This window comes from Rhineura floridana, chromosome 6 (assembly GCF_030035675.1).
Source record: "Rhineura floridana isolate rRhiFlo1 chromosome 6, rRhiFlo1.hap2, whole genome shotgun sequence".
In the NCBI taxonomy this organism is placed as follows: Eukaryota; Metazoa; Chordata; class Lepidosauria; order Squamata; family Rhineuridae; genus Rhineura; species Rhineura floridana.
This window is the reverse complement of record NC_084485.1, coordinates 99802823-99824346: the sequence shown is the minus strand read 5'-3', so window position 1 is coordinate 99824346 and position 21524 is coordinate 99802823. Positions and strand designations below refer to the sequence as shown.

The following is a 21524-nucleotide window of genomic DNA, read 5'->3' as shown; positions in this document are numbered from 1 at the left end:
TGGTTTATTCATCTGAGCTCTCTTATTATACTTTCCTCACATTATGAAGAAGAGAGAGAAAGAAGCCCAGCACATGGGCAGCTCTGTATCTCTTGTAATACCTAGTTAAGCCCCTAGTTGTAATCTTTTTCAAATAGAAAGCTTTTATGTGTCTATATACTTGATTTTAGTAATGAGAGGGCATTGCTGCCTGCAAAATCTTGTTATTAGATAAAATAATTTACTGTGGTGGTGTTGTTAGATCACTTGCGTGGGAATTCAGCTTACATTTGCTATCCTTAATTATTGAAACATATATTTGTGAAGATCCTAAAATAGACAATGAAACACAAGAACCTTTGAAGTGTACAAATCACACTGCATATGGTAAGGATTATGACAATGTAATGCTTTTAATCTATGTATTGGTGCATATTATTTGACCAAATGCTAGTAATGGTCAGGGTATACACACTCAATTTCCCCCTCGTTGATCATGCATATTCATTTAGTGGTGATTATAAATACTGTATATGGGGTCTGTCCCCTACAGGAATTAATAGTAGGGGTGTTTTAGCACCATTTGTAATTGATTGCATAATAAGTTTATTTATTTGTGGTAGTATGTTAACATCTCTGGTCTTGAATCTTCTCCTGTGTAGCTTGATAGTCATTGCTAATTAGTACACTAGTTTCTGGTCATATATATTTTTTCAGCACAAGTCAATGTCACAGGTGCAAAGGATTTTGTTCAAATATTTTACCCTACTATTACTTTTTAATGTTAATTCTTACATATTGTAATTTTTACAGCAAATATTTTATATTTAATCTGTGCTAAAGTAATAGTTGGTCACATTCTTCTATGTGTTGTATTTAGCTGTCTTGATTAAAAACATGTAGATATTGATTCAATGTGTTCTGTATTTGAGGCCTTTCAGTTCATTGCAGAATGTTGTTGGTTTTTTTGCCCTCAGTTGCCTGTCTTCCAGCACCAAATATTACTTGTAAGAATTTCTTTGGGAATGAAACCCAATTTACTGGAAATGAAATTGGATTTTACAAGCCCATAGAGTGTCGAAACGTGTAAGTGAATAACTGTTCAATATATAATGCCACCACTTGTTGTAAAAATTGGCTGTATTATTGTTTATATTCCTCAACCACCTTAGTTTGAAATATGCTTCATCCCTCTTCTTCTAACATAGATGAGAGTAGATGACTAATTGGTAACACATCTGTTTTAATAAATTGTAATAAACTTCACATTGATGGAGTAACTACCATTTGGGGAGTCAAATTACTTCATACTGGAGACTTCAGCCTTCATATGTATCATGTAGTTCAGTTTACTTGTTTAGCAGCTTGATCCTGTACAGTTAGAAATGCCTAATCTTTTGATTACAATGAGTTTAAGCACGCCTAGTTTTTCATTGGATTTAGCTTCAGATTATCTGGTGCCACTTGCTCCTGTACTCTGGATTATGTGAGATGTGGTGTATATTTACTCAGTAGTAAACATATTCATTTCAGTGAGACTCACTGAAACGTGTGTAGAACTACAACCTTAATCATGCACAGAAACTGTCCTAAGACAGGTTTATACTTGATGGCCTTTTTGGTCCCTTCTAGAACTTTGACTTTTTGTGATTCCTAATTTGAGTGCCTACAAAAATCATAATAGTTCAACTACATTTGAACTTCGAAATTCATACTCAAGCTAGCATCTATTCTTCTGATCCAAATTATTATTCCTGATAGAAATGAAATGGCTGCTACATTTATCTTTCTTGCTATTTCTTCCTGTTTTAATCTTGTGTGCCGCAATGTGGCGGCTCAAAATATTTATTAGATTTCTATACTATAATGCACACAACTACACAGAATTTTCCTAGGCAACCTCATTATAAGTGGTCAGTGTTATCTGGTGGACTACAGGCAAAAGTTTATCTGGCTTGACTGATTTACAGCACAATTCTGTATATGTATACTTGGAAATAAGTGAGCAATTCAAACCCAAGATCTACCAGAATGAGCAAAGTTTGGAATAGGCAGGCCTTTGGCTGAGCCTGGACTCAGCTGGAGCTACACCCTCATCCCAGCTCAGATAAAGGTACACCTGAATAAGTTCTCCATCCTGGCTTAGCCAAAGCCAACGAAGCTGAAGCCAGGTTAAATTTAAAAAAAGGGTAGGGCAGTGAGAGACTTGCTCCATTCCAAACCCTGTTCAGCTCGGTCATGTGACCTAGAACCCAATCCTCAAAACTCAACCCCACGTTCACTTGACTCAGCTGGCAGTAGCCCCTTCCAGAAGTTCCTGAACAGAGTGTGGAATAGGTGTAACTTATATTGGGCTAAGTTACGTCAGCTTCCTAAAGTGAGGATTGTGCTGTTAGTTCAATAGAGTACAGTGGAACTCACTGTCAGGTAGGTTGACATAGGATTGCAGCCTTAATAATTCATTAGTTGAGATATCTTTCAGCAGAATAGTCAAAACCTCAGAGCTGCCCAGAACCAATAGGCAGGTTCTGGATAGTTCAGGCAGAATATATGTATGGTGATGGAAATGGCCTTCAAGTCGATCGCGACTTATGGCAACCCTATGAATAGGGTTTTCATGGTAAGCGGTATTCAGAGGTAGTTTACCATTGCCTTCCTCTGAGAGGCAGTGCCTGGCTCAAGGTCACCCAATGAGCTTCATGGCTGTGTGGGGGTTTGAACCCTGGTCTCCCAGGTCCTAGTCCAACACCTTAACCATTACACCACACTGGCTCTCATATATTTATGGTAGTGGGGCAGATTGTCTCTTTCTTAGTAAGCTCTGTTTATTTCGTCTCTGTTTTTAAAATTGTTGCTTTCCTAGTTATTTTACTGTAGACTAGCATTCATTGAATTTTTTTTTGTATTACAATGCAGACCAAAATTATGGTTTGCGTATTGTTTACAGTTTACTAAGTTTTATAACGCATCCAACTGAAAGGAAATTAAAATGCTGCTCTTTTTACACTGTAATTCAACTGAGTCAGTGTGTGGGGTGAAGGGTAAAGTAAGGGTAAGATGATTTTTATTGGTGATTTGTTTCAATTTTTATGTCAACTACTTTGTTTACATAAAACCGTATATAAGTACATAGAAAGTCCATGCATGTATGGACTTTAAGTTTTTAAGGATGTTTTGTTGTAATATATTTTAAAGTCTGTTTTATGATGTTTTAGAATGTTTTTAGCACTTTTGTTCACTGCACTGGACTCCTATTAGGAGGAAGGGCGGGATATAAATCTAATAACTAATAATAATATATACATCAAGTTGCTCCATTTGTACATGCTGCATACTCTCACTTTAAAATTGAAACTGCTTTGGTCACCCTAATGATGACCTGCTCTTGGAGATGGACAGGGAGATTACATTGTTGTTTATCTCAACAACTTTCAATATCATCAACCAGCAATTTTCTCAGCAATATCTAGGCAACCCTCAGTACCATGCTTACCTTCTGGGGTGCCTCACTGGTATGTGACTCAGCTGTACTGTATTTTAAATAGCTCTAGTTGTCCTTGGAGAGGAATTTTCAGAAAGTGGTGGTGGGAGATTACTGCTTGACCCCACGGCCAGTGATTTACAGGGTGCCACAAAGATTATGTTGTCTGCCAAGCTGTTCGACATCATTGTGGGACCCCTGGGGGAAGCCAGTTGGAGATTTGGGCTGAGGTGTCATTAGTATGCTGATAATGTCCAGCTCTATCTCTCTTTCATCAGGAAGGTGAAGAATGTTAGTGGACTGGATGGATGAACAAACAAATCTTAATCCAGATTGGTTGGAAGGTCAAGCTGATCTGGGAATAGATGTTCTGGATGGGGTTTTATTCCTTCCTTAAAGATCATGTTAGCAGCTTGGAGGTGCTTCTGTATCCAGGAGAACTGCTCCTGGATGTACTGGTAGCGGCAGTATCCAAGAGTGCCTCTTAAGAGCTTAAGTTGATGAATCAGATGTGCCCCTGCTTGGAGAAAACAGACCTGACCATAGTTACTTGTTCTGTAGAAATGTCTAGATTGGATTATTGTAGCATGTTCTAGGTGGGGCTGCCTTTGAAAAGTACTTAGAAACTGAAATCAGTCCAAAATGCTGCAGCTAGACTACAAACCGACTCACTGTATGGAGCACATAACTCTAGTATTCCAACTTTGTTGGCTTCCAGTTTGTTTTTGAGCTCAATTCAAGATATTGGTGCTGACCTTTGAAACAATAATGGTTTTGAGCCAGGTACAAGAAGGCTGTCTTCATCCCACCTGTACGCACTTGGATCAGCATTGGAAGCCCTGCTCCATGTCCTTCAGAAGTGAGGTGTATAGTGTGAGAGACAGGCTGTTTGTAGTTGTGACATAGTGATTATGAAACATGTTCCTAAAAGAAGCCTTCCTGGCCCAGTCTTTACTCTTGGCTGTTCAGGAAAACAAATGGGACTTACTACTTGTATACCATGTGCATATTCATCTTACTTGTGTCCTAGACTTGTTAAATAGAATTGGGTCTGTTACACAATATAGAGATCCAGCACATCTCATGTCTGAGCTACACCTTTGCATAACCATCACTGAACAGCTGGGAGTCTGCACAGCAGTCCTGGGATTCAAGGCGTTTATGAGGGTTTTGAAGTCCACATCAGAGAAAGATGATAGAATGTGGTATCTTACTCAAGTGCTGCTTCCTGAACTTGTGGTTTTGTGCTAAAGAAGTGAACCTGGAACAAGGAAAGCTCCTGTGCAGATATTCCCCAGTAGGTTATATGTTAAAAACTAATCAGGATTGCTACTCAGGTACAGGTTACATAACCAGTTTTTCCAGATTGAAATTGTTTGCCTTTTTCAGTTGATATGCACAAACCACTTATGTGAACTGTTCAGGTGATTGTTTATGGCTGCAGTTATAGAAGAGGCATTAACGTTTAGGATGTGGGAAATTGCAATGTGCTGGAATTTGAGAATAAGCTTTGATACCATCTGAGGAGTCGATGTCATTGGCAAGACTCCATTTTCTTCCCTTAACCTGTTGGTACTGGCTTTTGAGGGTAGGGACAACAGGAGATGGCACAAGTTCTGGTTTGTATTTTTTCAACTGCCACAGTTCTACATTGTGAACCTTATGAGCTGTAGGGAACACAGGAACAGGGAGCATGGGGCACTGAGTGAAAACTAAGCCTGGAGCCAGACATGTGTCCCTAAAAGGCAGTCGTGTCCTGTTTGTGCAGTGTGTGGAATTAAAACTTGTTACCCTTCACTCTTCTTAAGGTACAACATTGTACAATGTATTTTGAAATATTTTTAAAAAGTAAATCAAACCAACATATGTACTCTCATATGCTCTCATTGGTTGCAATTGAACACAGCACAAAATCATGGATTAGCGCTATGTGGATGAGCTGCAGCTGACTCATGCATGCATACTCCTCTCCTTCCATGCAGCCAGGAAGAGGACTTCTGTGGAGATTAGTTTTAGTTTCAAAGAATGTTGGCTTGCTGTGTCATACAAAATAGGAATCCTTGCTTCCAACAAACCCTAGTAAATTTCAGAACAAGCCAGCTCCAAACATGGGTTATGAAGCTGCCTTGTTTAACCTGGATCCCAAGATCATATGACACAGTAAGATAACATTCTTTGAAAGTGAAACTAATTTCTGTAGAAGTTCTCCTCTTAGCAACATTGGGAGGGGGGGGAGCAGATGAACCCAACACTTCATTCAGGATTACTGCAGTTCATCCATGTAGTGCTAAACCATGATTTAGCATTATGTGCAAATGCAACCATTGACTTATTCCCAATATTGGTGTGGGTAGTGAAAATCAGCTGAAAACGTTAGCTTATATTTACTTCATTCTGTAAAAATAGCCATGTGGACATGTGCCTGGCTGAAAGCGAAGAGTAGTCTAGTCTGAAATCTTGTTCAAGTCCTGAGATGTTCCCTTGTCCATGCTACATTCAGTTATTAAAAATATGGTAGCACTGCAATCCTCATTCTGAAAATATTTGTTTTTGTATTTTTAAAGAAATTTCTATTCTGTCCTTCATTGTAGTCAACCTCAAAGCAGGTTACGGACATATAGAACTGTAAATGCAATAAATACTGCAATAATGTATTAAAAGCAGATAAGAGTGAGTGATCAGATAAAAATAATAGGACAACAAATGCTGTGGACAATTTCATAAAAGTCAAATCCCCTAAACCTAAAACCTTAGAGAATGAAATTGTCTTTTTGGTGCCAGCTTCAAACCAACATAGTAGACAACAGACAGACAGACATCCGAGGGGAGGTCAGTTCACATTCGGGGTTCTACCACCAAGAGCATGTGTTTTAAATTGTTTTTATATTGTTTTAAATTTTAAAATTGTGTTTTAAATTGTTTTTAAACTATGTGTTTTAAATTGTATATTTGTTTTAATATTTTTGATTGCTGTAAACTGCCCAGAGAGCTTCGGCTATGGGGCGGTATACAAATGCAATCAATCAATCAATAAGAGAGCCTATTCTCATGTTACTGCATGATGTACCATCTCTAAGTGCAGAACCTCCAGAAGGTTCCTCCTGATCTTAATAATAAGGCACAACAATACAGGGAGAGCTGCTCCTAAAGGTACCTGGGTCCTAAGTCATGCCAGGCTTTGTACGTCAAGAAATATGTGTTTCTGATTGTATGTTAGGGGTGGCTGAAAGTTTGGCTGGATTTCCATTTAATCACGTTTTGAAGCTAATAGGTTCTGATGTTAAATTTCTTGTTAAGCAAGCAAATAACACTGTTTCAACTTTAGTTAATGGGAATGATTTAACAAGTTGTTTTCATTCCTATTTCTTTCCTGTTTCTGTTTCTAGAAATGGTTACTCCTACAAAGTAGCAGTGGCTCTGTCTTTATTTCTTGGATGGTTGGGAGCAGATAGGTTTTATCTAGGATATCCTGCATTAGGTGAGTTTTTTTCTTTTACATATTAGTCTATAGTCCAGCACAAAGGCCCTCTATGCGTCAAGCTAGTATTAACAGTCGACAGACTACAGGGGTCATTCATACAGCAAACAAGGAAATCACCCTGGTGATTATGATGTAGCTGTATATTTGATTGTAGCTAGAATATGAAGTAAACAATCATGGTTCCAATGCATGAGCTAAATTTATGTTATGGCTATGATGAATGACCACTAGAACTCAGTGGGAGGCTAGTCCATTCACCTGTCATGTATTTTAAAAGAAATATTTTTTATGTGCATGCCATTTCAGACCATATTTTGAAGCTACTCCAAGCAATCACTTTGTTTACAAGTCATACCTCTTTCTTCTAGGCAGTTCAAAGAGCAGAAAAGGAACTTAACAAAGGCATTGGCTTCTCCCTCTTGACCTGAATGACTAAGCCTAGCAGCTTTTCCTCAAAGAAGTCAGGCATTACTTCCTATGGGAAGGGCCGTAGCTCAGTGGTACAGTATCTGCCTTGCATGCAGAAGGTCCCAGGTTCAATCCACAGCATCTTCAGATAGGGCTGGGAGAGGCTCCCTATCTGAAACCCTGGAGAGTTGCTCCCAGTCAGTGTAGACAGTATTGAGCTAGATGGACCAGTAGGTTTGACTTGACATAAGGCAGTTTCCTATGATCTTATGTTATATCCCTTAGTCTGCCCTGCCCTTAACCACACTGAAAGCTTACTCACATAACATGCCACATATTCCTGCCTATAACATTTATAGAGATCTGTATTAATCACATAGTTTTCAATGTCGTCTTTCTTCTCGCCTTCCTCCCCTGCTCCAGAATTTAAACTACTTTTTTTCTTTCTGATAATCGTCTTGGCTAGTATCAGAGCTTGGAAAAGTTACTTTTTTGAACTATAACTCCCATCAGCCCAATCCAGTGGCCATGCTGGCTAGGCCTGATGGGAGTTGTAGTTCAAAAAAAGTAACTTTTCCAAGCTCTGGCTGGTATACAGTGTTAGACTAGAGAATTCCACAATCTTAATGCTGTGGTTCTTAAGAAACATGACTTGATCCTTGATCCCCAATGTGATCTGGTAGGAGACACAGTATTCATGTAACTGGGGCTTTGTCTGCCTTGCAAACAATAATAATTCAGTATAAAAGTGTGGTTTTAGTGTAATTAGCAGCCTGATACTATGCATGCTTTCTGAGAAGTAAATCCCACTGAGTTCAGTCTGCTGAGGTTGTGGTCCTGTACTCATTTATTCAAGTAAATACTGCCATGTATCAGAACATGGGCATATAAGACACCCGTCTGGTCCCTTAAATGCAAGCTGCCATGCAAAAAGACTTCATTGATAGTTACTTAAGCAGAAAATGCTATAGAGGTGGAAGACCAGTCTTTTTTTTAAAGAACTGGCACATATTGCCTTTCTCTTATGTTTATTCCCCCCCCTCCCCGGTTGCCAGTAAGTATTTTGGTAGTAACTGGCCTTCCTGTTTTGAGACATTCAGATTATAGAGTGTCATCTTGGTATTTCCCAGTGGATAATCAACCCATTAAGTCTGTCACTCTTCTGCATGTTAGACAAATAGAGAGTTGTGGGACTCCAGTGTATTACTGCAACACCTAAAACATTCAGCTCTCCTCTGTAAGCAAACAGTTTGTTCCAAAGGTTTTCCTAAATCGCTATAATGTTGCTTTTTTCAGCCCTTCTCTACTGTAGTAACCCTATTCTTTTACATCACTTTCGTCCAATTTGATGGGGAGCCCTGTGGACAGGGCAACCTGATCACTTCTAGGTTCTAAACAGCATCAAGCAAATTCTTAGTATTTAAACAAATTTAAATTACTCAAGGTCCATTTTCAACTCAAAATAAAACTGTAGCACCTAGGAGCAAGTCCCTGCCAGTCAATTTAAAGGGTGATACTCAAGGAGTGTCCTATCTTTGCCTCTGAGGTATGCAAAAATATTTGCTTACCTGATTGTCCTTTTGGTACTTCATAAATAGGTATCTAAATCTATAGCCTGGAAGTTCCAGGCAGACTGGAACAGGTTCAGAGGAGGGCAACTAGGATGATCAGGGGACTGGATACAAAGCCCTATGAGAAAAGACTGAAAAAACTGAGCATGTTTAGCCTTGAGAAGAGAAGTCTGAGGGGAGATATGATAGCACTCTTCAAGTATTTGAATGGTTGTCATATGGAGGAGGACCAGGATCTCTTCGTGATCATCCCAGAGTGCAGGACACAGAATAATGGGCTCAAGTTACAGGAAGCCAGATTTTGGCTGAACATCAGGAAAAACTTCCTAACTGTTAGAGAACTTCCTAACTGTTAGAGCAGTACAACAATGGCACCAATTACCTAGGTAGGTGGTGGGCTCTCCAACAGTGGAGGCATTCAAGAGGCAGCTGGACAGTCACCTGTCGGGTATGCTTTAAGCTGGATTCCTGCATTGAGCAGGGGGGTTGACTCAATAGCCTTATAGTCCCCTTCCAACTCTACTGTTCTATGATATCTACTATTAAGTCATACTTGGAATAGACCCATTGAAATAAATGGATTTAAATCAAGACTGTTGATTTCAGCAGGTCTGAACCTGACTTAGTTAGATATCAACCTGGGTATGTGTTTATAGCCATTCAGATTACCTGTAGTTACCTCACCAGTCAAAGTTCTTTTTCTTTCCCCCTCCCCCAATAAAAAACTGGTTCGAAATTCCTCTTACTTTAAAGATTAGTAGCTCTTTTGTTAAACCAGTGCAGATAGATGCCCCTGGTACATGCATGGTGTGTTTTCCAGCCACTCTTCCTCCAAACAGAGTTCAAAAATTCTGTTTAGGAGGATGCGTGTGTGTGTGTGTAAGCACTGAAAAATGATTATTTTGTTGTACATATGCTTCTTGAGGATAAAATTCAAGGACTTGTAAGGGAATGAAAGATGTTTAAAAAGGAACATATCTGTTTGCCTAAAACTATAACATTCTAAACCTTTTTATACCTAGCTGCTCAATGTATAATTGTCACTTAATTCACAGGTTTATTAAAGTTCTGCACAGTAGGATTTTGTGGAATTGGTAGTTTAATAGACTTCATTCTGATTTCAATGCAGGTAAGTTCACAACATCAGAATAAAAGGCACTGGCCAGGATCCAAAAAGCTACTTAGGCTTCCACAAGGGGCCTTGTGGTAGCCCAGCAGAATTGTTGTCTTTTTTCATTGAACAGCTGACTCCATTGCATGTTGATAACTGCTTTTTAAACTCTGTTTCAAAACCAGTTTGCTGTATGGAATAGGGAATGACTATTTTTTAAAGGGCCTGTTTTGTATTGTTTGGATTCTGGCAACTATCAACATTTTATTTATTTCTGAATATAGTAGTTATATAACAATGATATACCTGTGTTATTTCTTAAGGAGTCCTCCCTAAATCAGTTTTTCCATAACTTTGTCACTGCTGGGAAAAGTGAAATCATGGGCTGGGGAAAGAGAGGAGGGGAAAACACCATTGAAATATGAGAAGCTTGGCAGTCCAGAAAAGTGTGTCCCTAGATTTCAGATTTATTTTATGGGTTTATTAAAGACTACATATTCAGACTGGTATATTCTCAGACCAGTCCTCTCTATATAGGATAATTTTTCTTTCTAGGCTTCTAACATTAGGCTCCCTGCCTCTAGTAAAGGCCTAAAGATCAGTGTCACCTGATCCTTACTTATACATGTCACATATATAGCTGAGAATCACAAAGATAAATCCATAGCAACTGCCAGTCTCCAAAATATATGCCTTGCCATGTGACTAGTGACCAAAGAGCCAAAATCAAACCAAAAGAAAGTAACATTTAAAATGTATTAAAAATAATCAGCAAAAGGTGAAAAAAAGCATGATTGCACGGGAGTAAATTCCATTGAACTCAATAAGCATGCAAATGATCAAACCTGCCCTCCCCTCCTCCCTCTCATCACCTCCTTTTTGCCCCTTCTCTACCCCTTCCTTTGCCCCATCCCCTCCTTCCTCCCCTCCCCCCTCTCCTCCCCCGTGGTCAGTTTTACCTGTCCTAACCATGATTTCACTGGAGTAAATCCCGTTGAACTCAATAAGCGTGCAAATGATCAGACCTGCCTTTCCCCTCCCTTCTTCCTCCCCCTCCCCTTTTCCTTCATCCTCTTCCCCTGCCCACTCCAGCCCTCCCTGCCCACTCCAGCCCTCCCTGCCCACTCCAGCCCTCCCTCCCCCCTGGTCAGTTTTACAAATGCTAATCATGATTGCATGGGAGTAAATCCCACTGAACACAATAAGCATGGAAATGATCAAACCTCCCCTCCTGCCTGCTCCCCTCCCCTTCCTCCCCTCCCTAGTGCTCCCCTCCCCATCCCCTGTGGTCAATTTCACCTATCCTAAGCATGACTGCAGGGGAGTAATTCCTATTGAATTCAATAACCATGCAAATGATCAATCCATTCTCAGCAAAATAGCACACAATCCCATTTCTTACCTCCCAGATTAAAAAGCAGAGAAATTCACTAATAGGTTTAAGAACATACCTATAGCCAACAAATATTTCTGTCAAACTTTAAAAAGCAGGGAAATTGGCAGCTATAGTGAATACACCAGGGGAACAGGAGACCTGACCTCTCTGAGATATTGTACTGCCCTACACATTTGTAAAAATGAAAACACAATGTGGGTTGGTCTTTCACAGTCCAATCCACTCACTATGTAGCTTCGAAGAATTTGGCAACATTTGCTTCTGAGCATATGGTAAGTGGTGGCAATGCCTTCAATCAGCCCAAAAAACAGAAACAAGACATGTGCTGTGCTGATCTTGTTTTAGCAAGGAGGAAGCAACAATATTAAGACAGTTGATATAGTTCAGATGGTCACTTTAAATATGTTTGATTTACTTAGCAATTTTAGTGAATTTTCTTATAGTAAATGATTTTCTTTTGCTTCTGTTTCTGTGAATATGTGAAGTACAGCAATGCTTTGCAACACTAAAAAAGCCTCCAAAAACAATTGTGGAATAATGGCACTGACTATTCTGCAGAATAGTTTCCAGTGGACATGAGGAGTGTCTCAGTTTGCCCAGGATAAAACAGTGGGAGGTGAAATATTCTAGCAAAATTCTAGATGTGCTCTATGTTTTTAATTGACCATGCTCATCTTTCCTTAAGTGAAGTGGTTTAAGCTTAGCAGGCTGAAAACATGAATCTTGGGCAGGCCAAGTTCATTTTTTTCTAATAGCTAGATTCATTGCTTAAGGAGCAACATATTGTAATCAGTGTAATTTTACATCAAAGTGCCGTTTCAGATTCAACTGTTAATACACCCAAAATAGAAATAGAACATAACCTCCAGTGTGAAACAGAAAAGGCTGTCTTCACCATCGTATGACATTGTCCAGTAAAAAGGCTTTGAAATTAATAAAAATAAATTTGACACAGATTTCTAGGATGAATAATGAGAGAAATATAATTTTCTAGGTTAGATTCTCTGTAGAAACAGTAGTAACACAGGAAAAAGCAAAGTAAGAACACCAACGTACAAAAATGTAATTCTCCATCTTTGGAGATGGCAGATGTTGCCACCACTCACCATATCCAGAGGCACATGTTACCCAATTCTTCAAAGCTACACAGGAAGTGGATTGGACTGTGAAAGACCAACCCAAATTGTGTTTGCATTTTGACTAATTTGTAGGGCAGTACAATATCTCAGAGAGGAGGTCAGGTCTCCTGCTACCCTGGTGCATTCACTATAGCTGCTCAGTTTCCCTGCTTTTAAAAGTTTGATAGAAATATCTGTTGACTATAGGTATGTTCTTAACCCGCAAGAGTTTTTTGCCTATTACTGAATCAAGATTAAGTCATAAATTCTGCCCAAGCCTGGAAGAAGAATCTTGAAACCACCTGGTTTCTAGCTAAAATTGTATTCTATTTTCTCAGATGAATTGCTCAGGACAAAATTTTTCTTTCTCTTGACAAGGAAGAAAATATTGGTTAAAATAAACTTTTCTAATGTAAGAAACATTATTTATAAAATTTATATCGCACACCTTCCAAAGGATCCCAGGGTGGCACCTATCATATAAAGGCACACACCTGGCAATTACCAGACAGCAGATGAAGACATCACTCACTGCAGCCTTGAGTGCCCAGTTGATATCTTATATCCTTCACCCTATAATTTGTAATTGGGTTATTTTTTCTTGAACAGTTGTTTTCCAGTTTAGTCAAACAGAGACATAGGTAATTCCTTAACTCTGAACAAGAAACTTCTTCACGACGCCACTAACTGTTTTGATGCTGGGAACTAAATTTGTTTTGTGTTCTTGAACATAGAGAGATAAGGCAGGCTGCTCTGTTTATACTGTGATGTCATCAAGCCTGGAATATTAACCCAATTGTTGCTGAAATAAGAAGTGGTTCTTCTTTATTTTTGTTTTGTTTTGTTTTCGTGGTTTTAAAAATGGCAATCAAGAAAGTGGCTGAGAATCTGGAAGTAATTATGTTTCAGAAAATAATGGATGAGATTGAGATAACGAAACAAACCCTGCGACAGGGCAGTAAGGAGCTGAAAATTGAACTGAGCAAAATGACGCAGGAGCTTAAAGAAATAGGGGATCCTGTGAGAGAGGAGAATGAGATCAGAGATGAGAAAAGAAAAAATAAAGGGAAGATACAAGCCCTGGAGATTGGAACAAATGTGGAATTGGAAAAAGATCTGGAGTTTATGGATATTAGAAATAAAATCTACTGTTTGGAATTTAACGTTATCTCTGAAGAAATTAATGAAGATATTAGAGATAAAGTTATCAATGGCTTGGATAATTTTCTGGACTGGAATGACGTGATGGAGCTTGATATAGAGAAAATCTATGGAATTTACTGCAGCCATGTGACAATGGAAAAACTCTCAAGAGATGAGCCAGTGCATTTTGTAAAAAAGAAGAACAGAGATATGACTTTACAACAATATTTCAGCAACTTATTCAGAATTGATGGCAAGAAAATATTTGGGATAGAGGAAATTCCCATCAGACTCTTATTATATGACTATGGCTATGACAGCAAGATTATTATGGAATACTGATAATGGAAGATTGGACACTGAAATTACTGGACTTAACAGGACTATTGAAGATGGAAGATGGAATTAATATGGATAATGGAATAATGGCTATTGAAATTATTGGACCTAACAGATTTTGATGAGATGGATTAATCGATGTGTTTATTTGGACTATGGTTATGACAATAAGATTATTATTATTATTAACGAGATGGATTAATCGACATGTTTATTTGGAGAAAAATTGATAGATATATTTCTTAAAGAATTGAAACCTCTCTTTGACTTTTTGTGGAAAGAATAAAGTAATGTTTATGAGATTTGATGATTAATTAAGATAACTACTGGAGGAAAGTGATTTTATAATATAATTTAAGAGACAGGATTGTTATATATTGTAGACCTACAACTGATTTGATATGTGACAAATGGGAAGTCAACATTTTATTTTTTTGTTTAATCATTTTTTTTTGTCTTTGAATGTTTTATGATTTTGTTTTCTATGTTTTATGAAAATTTGAATAAAAATTATTGTAAAAAAAAAAAAACTCTGAACAAGAAACATGTAAAATCAAAAGGTACTCTATAAAAGGATTAAAGTAGTAAGATATTTCATTCTGAACTAAACAAAAAATTGTTCCAGCACAGGCTTGAATGGCTCACAGAAATAAACTCTGTCCTTTTTCTTGTTTTCAGTTAGAATAGGGAGTTACCATAATTTGTTCATCTAGGGGCCCCTTTGGTGCCGCTATCAGAGAACTGTGAACCATCCAGATACCCACCTTCAAAGAAAGATATAGGGCCCATCAGTTCGTCTATCAAAGTTTGTATGGTAGGAAGAATGATCTCTGTATTACAGGATGCTTCCTCATTAAAAATTGTTCCTGCAGCCAAGGCATAATGATCATCATGACTCCCTGAAACCAAACTTTGGTTCATACGATAAGTGGATCTGCTCCTTCTGTACAACACCCCACAACCCAGAAAATAAATCCAAAAAGGACTTAACTAACAAGGTCCACCCATGTTGTTGGAATGTTAAAAGACAAACAACTTCCAGTCATCTGAAGGGATTTGCTCTACCCTCAAATTCCACAACTGTCTTATTTGTTCTAAATCTGTTCTCTTTGAACCACAGTATCATAAAATATAGAAATGTTGCAAAAACCTTTAGGTTGTTATACTACTTCCTTTTAGCTACTTAGCTACTTCTAAGATTATACAGTAAAATGAGCTTTAAGTCTGTCACTTTGTTTGGAGTACTTTCCCTTAGTGATGCATTGCAAAGATCAATGCAGATCTCCATGTGTTGCATTTCAGCTAGATTTACTATTTTCCATGCACGTACATGGGCAAATGTACTAAGATGCTTTAAAGTTGCTGTAAAGTAAGGAACTTCCTTTGCTGAGTTTCCCTTCTTGGTTGCCATACTAAAGGGATTGTGTTAGCTACTGGGAAGAGTCTTCTCAGTTGCTGACTTGCCTCCTTTCATTCTGGTTCCAATCAGCAAGAAAGAACACTGAAGACATAGGAACCCTTCTCTCAAAAAAGTAAGGGTTCTAAGACCCTAGATGACTACACCTCTGCTAGGAGGGTAGGTACAGCTTAAGCGATTCTGGGGTGGCAGATAGAACCTAGAGGGCCAAACAATTAAGCTGGTATGTAGCATAGTTACAGGCGTTGCAACTCTGTTTTTGACACTTGGAAAGGCATGTTGCATATCAAAATCTTTTGTTTTTAAGATGTTTTAAAGTTTTTGTTTGCCACCCTGGGCTCCTTCTGGGAGGAAGGGCAGAATTTAAATTTAATAAATAAATAAATATTGATAATTGATGAGTGTTAGCTGCCAGTGGTCAAATTATTTTTAAAATGTTTTTCAGATGTTTTAAGATTTTTTAGTGTTTTGTTCTTTGTTTACTGCCCTGAGCGCTTTCTGGGAGGAAGTCTAATAAATAAATAAATACTTTCTCTGGCAAAAATTACAACAGAAAGGTTTTGTGTTTGTTTTAGTATTGGAACCTAGAACGGTTGAGTTTTGTACCTACCTGCTAATGATTAAAGATACCTTTAAAGATTTAACACTGTTGTAGACCAGAAATATGCTATTCTAGTCTTGGGTTCAAGTGGGGTTTTGGTAGGATAATTACATGTATTGACACTTTTCTCAGTTTGTCATTACAAAGGAAGACATATATGAAAGTTTTGTACAATACAGAAGTCAAGACGTTGGACTCCTTAATTTAAATCTAACCTTTCAAGCTCCTTTCTGCATCTCTGTATAGTTAAGTTAGCACTTAGAAAAAACCAGCCAGCATGGCCACTGGATTGGGCTGATGGGAGTTGTAGTTCAAAAAAGTAACTTTTCCAAGCTCTGGAAAAAACTGATGTGACATTAAAACTACTAGAACATAATTTCACAGCATGGGGAGAAAACCCAACTGTAATTATGAGCACCTCTTCTACAATGCTGAATTCAATAATCTCATACAACAATGTGCTTGAAATTTTGTGTTGTCATCCTAGGCATAAATGAATTTGTGAGGTTTCAGTGTGAATTTTAAATAGCCAAATCATAGATTATATAAATATTTTAATGCTAATTCACTTTTTTAAGAACTGTAAGTTATACTGCATAGACCAGTTTAATTAAGCAAGCTTTTATATTAAAGAATATTAATATATTCTTTATTTATTTGATAAATAGCCTTTAGTTATTGGTGACACTGCATACTGAAAACATTTTATTTGTTCTTGGCATTTTAAGAGCTGGTTCTTAAACACAAAGCAGAAACTCTAAATTTCCTAAACCTAGATGCTTGTGCAATTGTGTTCACATAAAAAAATAGTGTGATCTGGAAGTACATGCATACAAGGTTGTACATTGTGGATGCAATTTCCACCCTGGTGATTGCAACTCCAGAAAGTGCTAGCAAGGTTATAGCAATTGCATGTAAGTGTATTTGGGTTTATACACACTACTGCATATTCTTCCATAGGAATCTGGTGACTAAGTGAACCCTAGGATAGTTGAAGTAAAATATATTTATCTACATCAATGTCCAACATAAAGGCACATAAGGCAGGTCTCAGTCTGGTCAGTGCCTGGATGGGTGACTGCCTGTACACCATCTTGGGTTCCATGGGAGATGGGGAGGAGTGAGAATATAAATGTAAGAAAGTAAATAAATAAAACTCACTCCACCAACATTTACAAGAGAATAGCAGTCATATTTGTTTCAGAGTCATTGATTTTTTAAACTCTAATAGGAGGTGTTATGTCTTTCTGGGATGGGGTGATGCTTTTCATGTGTTCTTTGTTATATATACTGTTCAAAATGGATGGTTCTAAATGTGTATATATATATTGTAATACTTTCTCTTCTAGATCGTAGGACCTTCAGATGGCTCTAGTTACATTATAGATTATTATGGAGCAAGGCTTACCAGACTGAGTATTACTAATGAGACGTTCAGAAAACCACAAATATACCCTTAAACTTGCCAGTAAGTGCCTTGATTTGGGTAAATGAAAGATTCATTAACTGACTAATAACTATTTGTGTAAAATATAGTATGTGTGGCACAAAGACGTGGCATGGCAGTTTGCTGACATGTAACAGTAAACCAGAATAACTGCATGGTTCCATGTTTTTGATAACAACCCCCCTTAAATTTTAGGGAATTTTGTGAATAAGAATGTATTTTGAGTGTTCAAAACTACATCCACAAATTCACTCATTATGTGGAACTTCTTCTTACCCTATGGTGACAAGAGCATATAGTAGTACATAGTTTCCCCTACTCCAAACTCTCATTTGTGCTGTGGTTTGGAGAAGGTTCTCTACAAAGAGTGAGAGAGATGGCTGTTCTTTGTTACTTTCTTCATAATGAAACAAGCCAGCATCGGTCGACCCTGCTCGAAAAGAGTGCAAGGTACAGTTTTGGGCAAAGGCAGTGTTTAGTTCCCACACCATTTTCCTCCTGTTTCCTGTAGGTGGAGCCAAATCCAATAGCCAAATACCTTATGCCAATTGAAACTCATGTATTGTTAAGGTCATGTGTAAGCTCAGCACTGATGCTGTCTGTTTTTTTCCTACACTGATTGAGACCAATTGCAAGGAAAGCCTGTGGTAGCCTCTGCTGTTGTGTCGATGCATCAAGTTTCTGGACTGTTTGACAATTTTAAAGATCGGCTTCAAATAATATAATTACTATATAAATCCTCTTTTGAAGTAGTTTACAACAGATATTTTAATTTTACTTTACAGCTGAATTGTTCTGTATCACAGCATCAGATTGGAGTTGTGCTCATTTTTAGGCTTCTCCACTGGCAAAAATAAAATTAAAAACAGCATGGGAAAGGGCTGTATTCTGAATTTGATTTATATTTCAGTATCTTGGCTCATACCTCTATATATGTCCACATGTGGGAACTAAAAGGGTCCTGGTCTTACTTTTGAACCCTGCATATATTTTCTGCTATTACAGATGAAGGTGTATGTGTGTGTGCAGCTGACTTATAGAGACTCAGGATTGTTTGTTCATTTTCACAAGTACTGTCTGTTGTGGCAGCAGCTCTCAAAAACTTGCCCGTTAAAGATCTCATGCAGGGATCTTTGCCAGACCTGTTGCCTGAGATCCTTTAACTGAAAGTGCTGATATGATTAACCTATAGATCCTTGTGCTCATGTGTAAAATATGTGGATGAGACAACTGAAACAAGCTATCCATAAAAAGACTCTCTACAGTAACATCCTGTGTTCCTGACAGGCATATATTGAGAAATGGAACCCAAAGGCACATTTTTTGATGAAACGGAGAAGGATTGAAAATGCATTTATGGGACTCAGTGGTTCAGTTTGCATGTCATATTAAGCCAAAGCACAGCCTAGTGTAAATGTGTGAGCTCCTAGACAGGAGATCACGGCCACTTTGCTCCTCCAAGTCATTTTGCAACTGTGCTAAGCTGTGGTTTGGCTTAGCATGTTGTTCAAACCCGGGATTATGGCTTAGCTGTTTCTCGACATATCACAAGCTGTAACTAAGCTCTGCCTCATGGTTTACAGCTCATGGTTTGTCAGAGAGAGCTAAACCCTGGTTTCAGACAGCTTAGTGCAGCAATAAAACAACCGGAGAGGAGCAAAGCGGCTGTGATTTCCTTACTATGAACTCACATTTGATCATTCATGTTAAGCCAGTGAGTTGTTTGAATTGGTTGGTGCCACGTGGTTTCTGTATACAATTGCAAGCTGCCAACAAAACATTTTGCTAGGGTTGTATTAAATGGCAGCATTTTTTATATAAGTTTTCAGTCAGGCAAGTTTGTAAGAACAAGCAATATCTGTTTGATGGTAATTCAGGATGTAGTTCCAGTCTACTATTACAAGTTGTTCAAAGCATACCGTTCAGTTGTATTGTTTTCCAGCATACAAAATGAGATAGGACCAGGTGACTTACAGCAGTATGGTAGCTCACGTATGCATTTTGCTGCTACTGGTGTTTAATTCTAGGCACAATAAGATTTATGCAATAGTTTAGTGCACATAGCTGCACTAACCTGTCAGGGTTAGCCAACGTGGTGCCCTCCAGATTTTACTAGACTACAACTCCTATCATCCCAGGCCATTGGGCATGCTGGCTGGGGCTGACATCTGGAGGGCGCCACAGTGGCTTTCCCTGCTTTAGGTTATAGACTGACATAGGGTAAAGAAGCAGCAGCTGAGAGTTCAGCTAACCTAGTTCAGCAGCAGCAACTGTGTACTCTGGGACCATCCTCCTGGCAGACCCTGGAAGTGACAAAGCAATGAATATAAACAAAAGGTGTTGTTGGTCTGACATTCCACTGGAAGGGAAGCCACAGCCTGTGTCTATAATATAACCAGCCATTTGGAGATGGAGGATAGAGCAAATATGAAGAAAAGCTGAGTTTCTTATTTGCTGCTAATGAGAAACAGATGTTGTTCAGGCTTTGAGGAGACTATATATTGGAGTATGCAAAAGGGAATAAAGAGGCTACTGTCATAGGCTGGCTATGCTCTGGGTGTCTGGTGGACAAGAGTATGCTTCACAAACTATTTTTTTTATGTGGAAAGAACCATGCATGCTTTCCCACTGATAATAGGGCAGGAATTAATCATTTAATACTTGGATTTCTTCCAGAGTTCAAGTTTACTTCCCCCATTTTAGTGTGAGGAAGATACCTGAACAATAACGAATGGAAGGGGACTGCCTTCAAAGGACACGCTTTGATGGAAGCATCTGTGTCATCAGCTCTCTGCACAAGCCAAAAATAGAAGACAGCTTCATCATATACAGGCCTTTCGTGCCATGGTTTTTACAATAACTGTCGCCCTGTGAGGAAGAAGACAATTACTTTCCTTTTAAATTATTTCATTAAATAGAATAAACAATGGACATAGCCTATGGTAAATACACCACGAAGTGCTGTACAATGCAGCTTGTATAAAACTGAAAAGCATGTGTGTGAACATAAAAGTAAAGGCAGGAAGAAATGACCTCAGATTCAGCATCCCTTTCCTGACTGCTATTTAAAAGCAAGAAGAGAATTCAAACAAAAAATGTTGTTTTACAGATGTACCAAGTTCCAGCTCATTCATTCTCTCCCTTACATCAAGTACATCCTGTCCTTTTGGCAACAAATTGACTGAATATTTAAAAGCTGCGAACTGCTCTGAAAGTTTCACATAGTGGGTTATGGGCCATGTGTGTTTGATCAAAATTCAATTACTGCACTGTGCCAGGCTTGGAAACCTATCATTGCAAGTTATGAAGTATGACGAAATAAGCTACTCTAATTGGTTCAGTATGGGGAGCAGTCTCAACCAAGCTTGTTATGATAGATACCTTCCTGTGTTAAAGGTTCTCTGGAGCTTAAGTGTCTTGGCTCACCTTCTTCAATAGAATAAGAATATTGTTTCTTAGGAACACTTACATCGCTATCCCTCTTCCCAATTCAAACGTTTGTAACATTTTCATCTTGCTGTTCTCAAGTAATATAAACAATGGTCTGCTGTCATTTCCCTTGTCTTCTTTTCTGTCACCTCTTCTTCCAGTCATAAAGCATTTTTTGCTCCCTATGTACAGAGAGGTATAAAAAGCCTTTTAATATTTCAGCACAACTACTGTTACTGTTAAATACTGTTGTTTCATTTTTGTCAGCTATGTTGCCCCCAGAAAGTCTTAACTACTATTTAAAGTCAAGTCCACTTCGTAAGAGCTAAAATAAGAGGGAGAATGCATGATGTCGAAGCCTCCATCAGCACTTGTTAAATGTGTTGCTGAAAGAGTGATCTCAGTTACATGGATGACAATACTGACTTCATAGTTTCTCTTCTCATGTCACAATAATAGCTATCATTGAAGCAAAAAGGATAGAGCAGTCTCTGCTTATATTTATAATACAGAACAAGACTTTTTGTGGAAGGATGGCTATCCAATGCTCTCATCTACTTTAGGAGAAGGATGTAAAACAGTCTGCCTACCATTTTTGTTAAG

The 21524-nt window shown here is 38.3% G+C and overlaps 1 protein-coding gene across 6 annotated transcripts in view; it reads left to right on the top strand.

Moving 5' to 3' along the window:
* Positions 1–21045, top strand: part of TM2D1 (TM2 domain containing 1) — a 28222-nt gene extending 7177 nt beyond the window's left edge. For 2 of the 6 annotated variants that reach the window (XM_061633251.1, XM_061633252.1), the window contains 5 exons: positions 297–366; positions 957–1065; positions 6847–6938; positions 9976–10049; positions 13419–14261. In XM_061633251.1, the coding sequence (XP_061489235.1) occupies positions 297–366; positions 957–1065; positions 6847–6938; positions 9976–10049; positions 13419–14030 (957 nt within the window). In that variant the 3' untranslated portion in view covers positions 14031–14261. Of the gene's footprint in view, positions 1–296; positions 367–956; positions 1066–6846; positions 6939–7309; positions 7442–9975; positions 10050–13418; positions 14440–17394; positions 17514–20168 lie in introns of those variants that run through there. The other 4 variants (XM_061633255.1, XM_061633256.1, XM_061633254.1 and 1 more) reach the window with 4 other exon arrangements.
* The last annotated feature ends 479 nt before the right edge of the window (positions 21046–21524 follow it).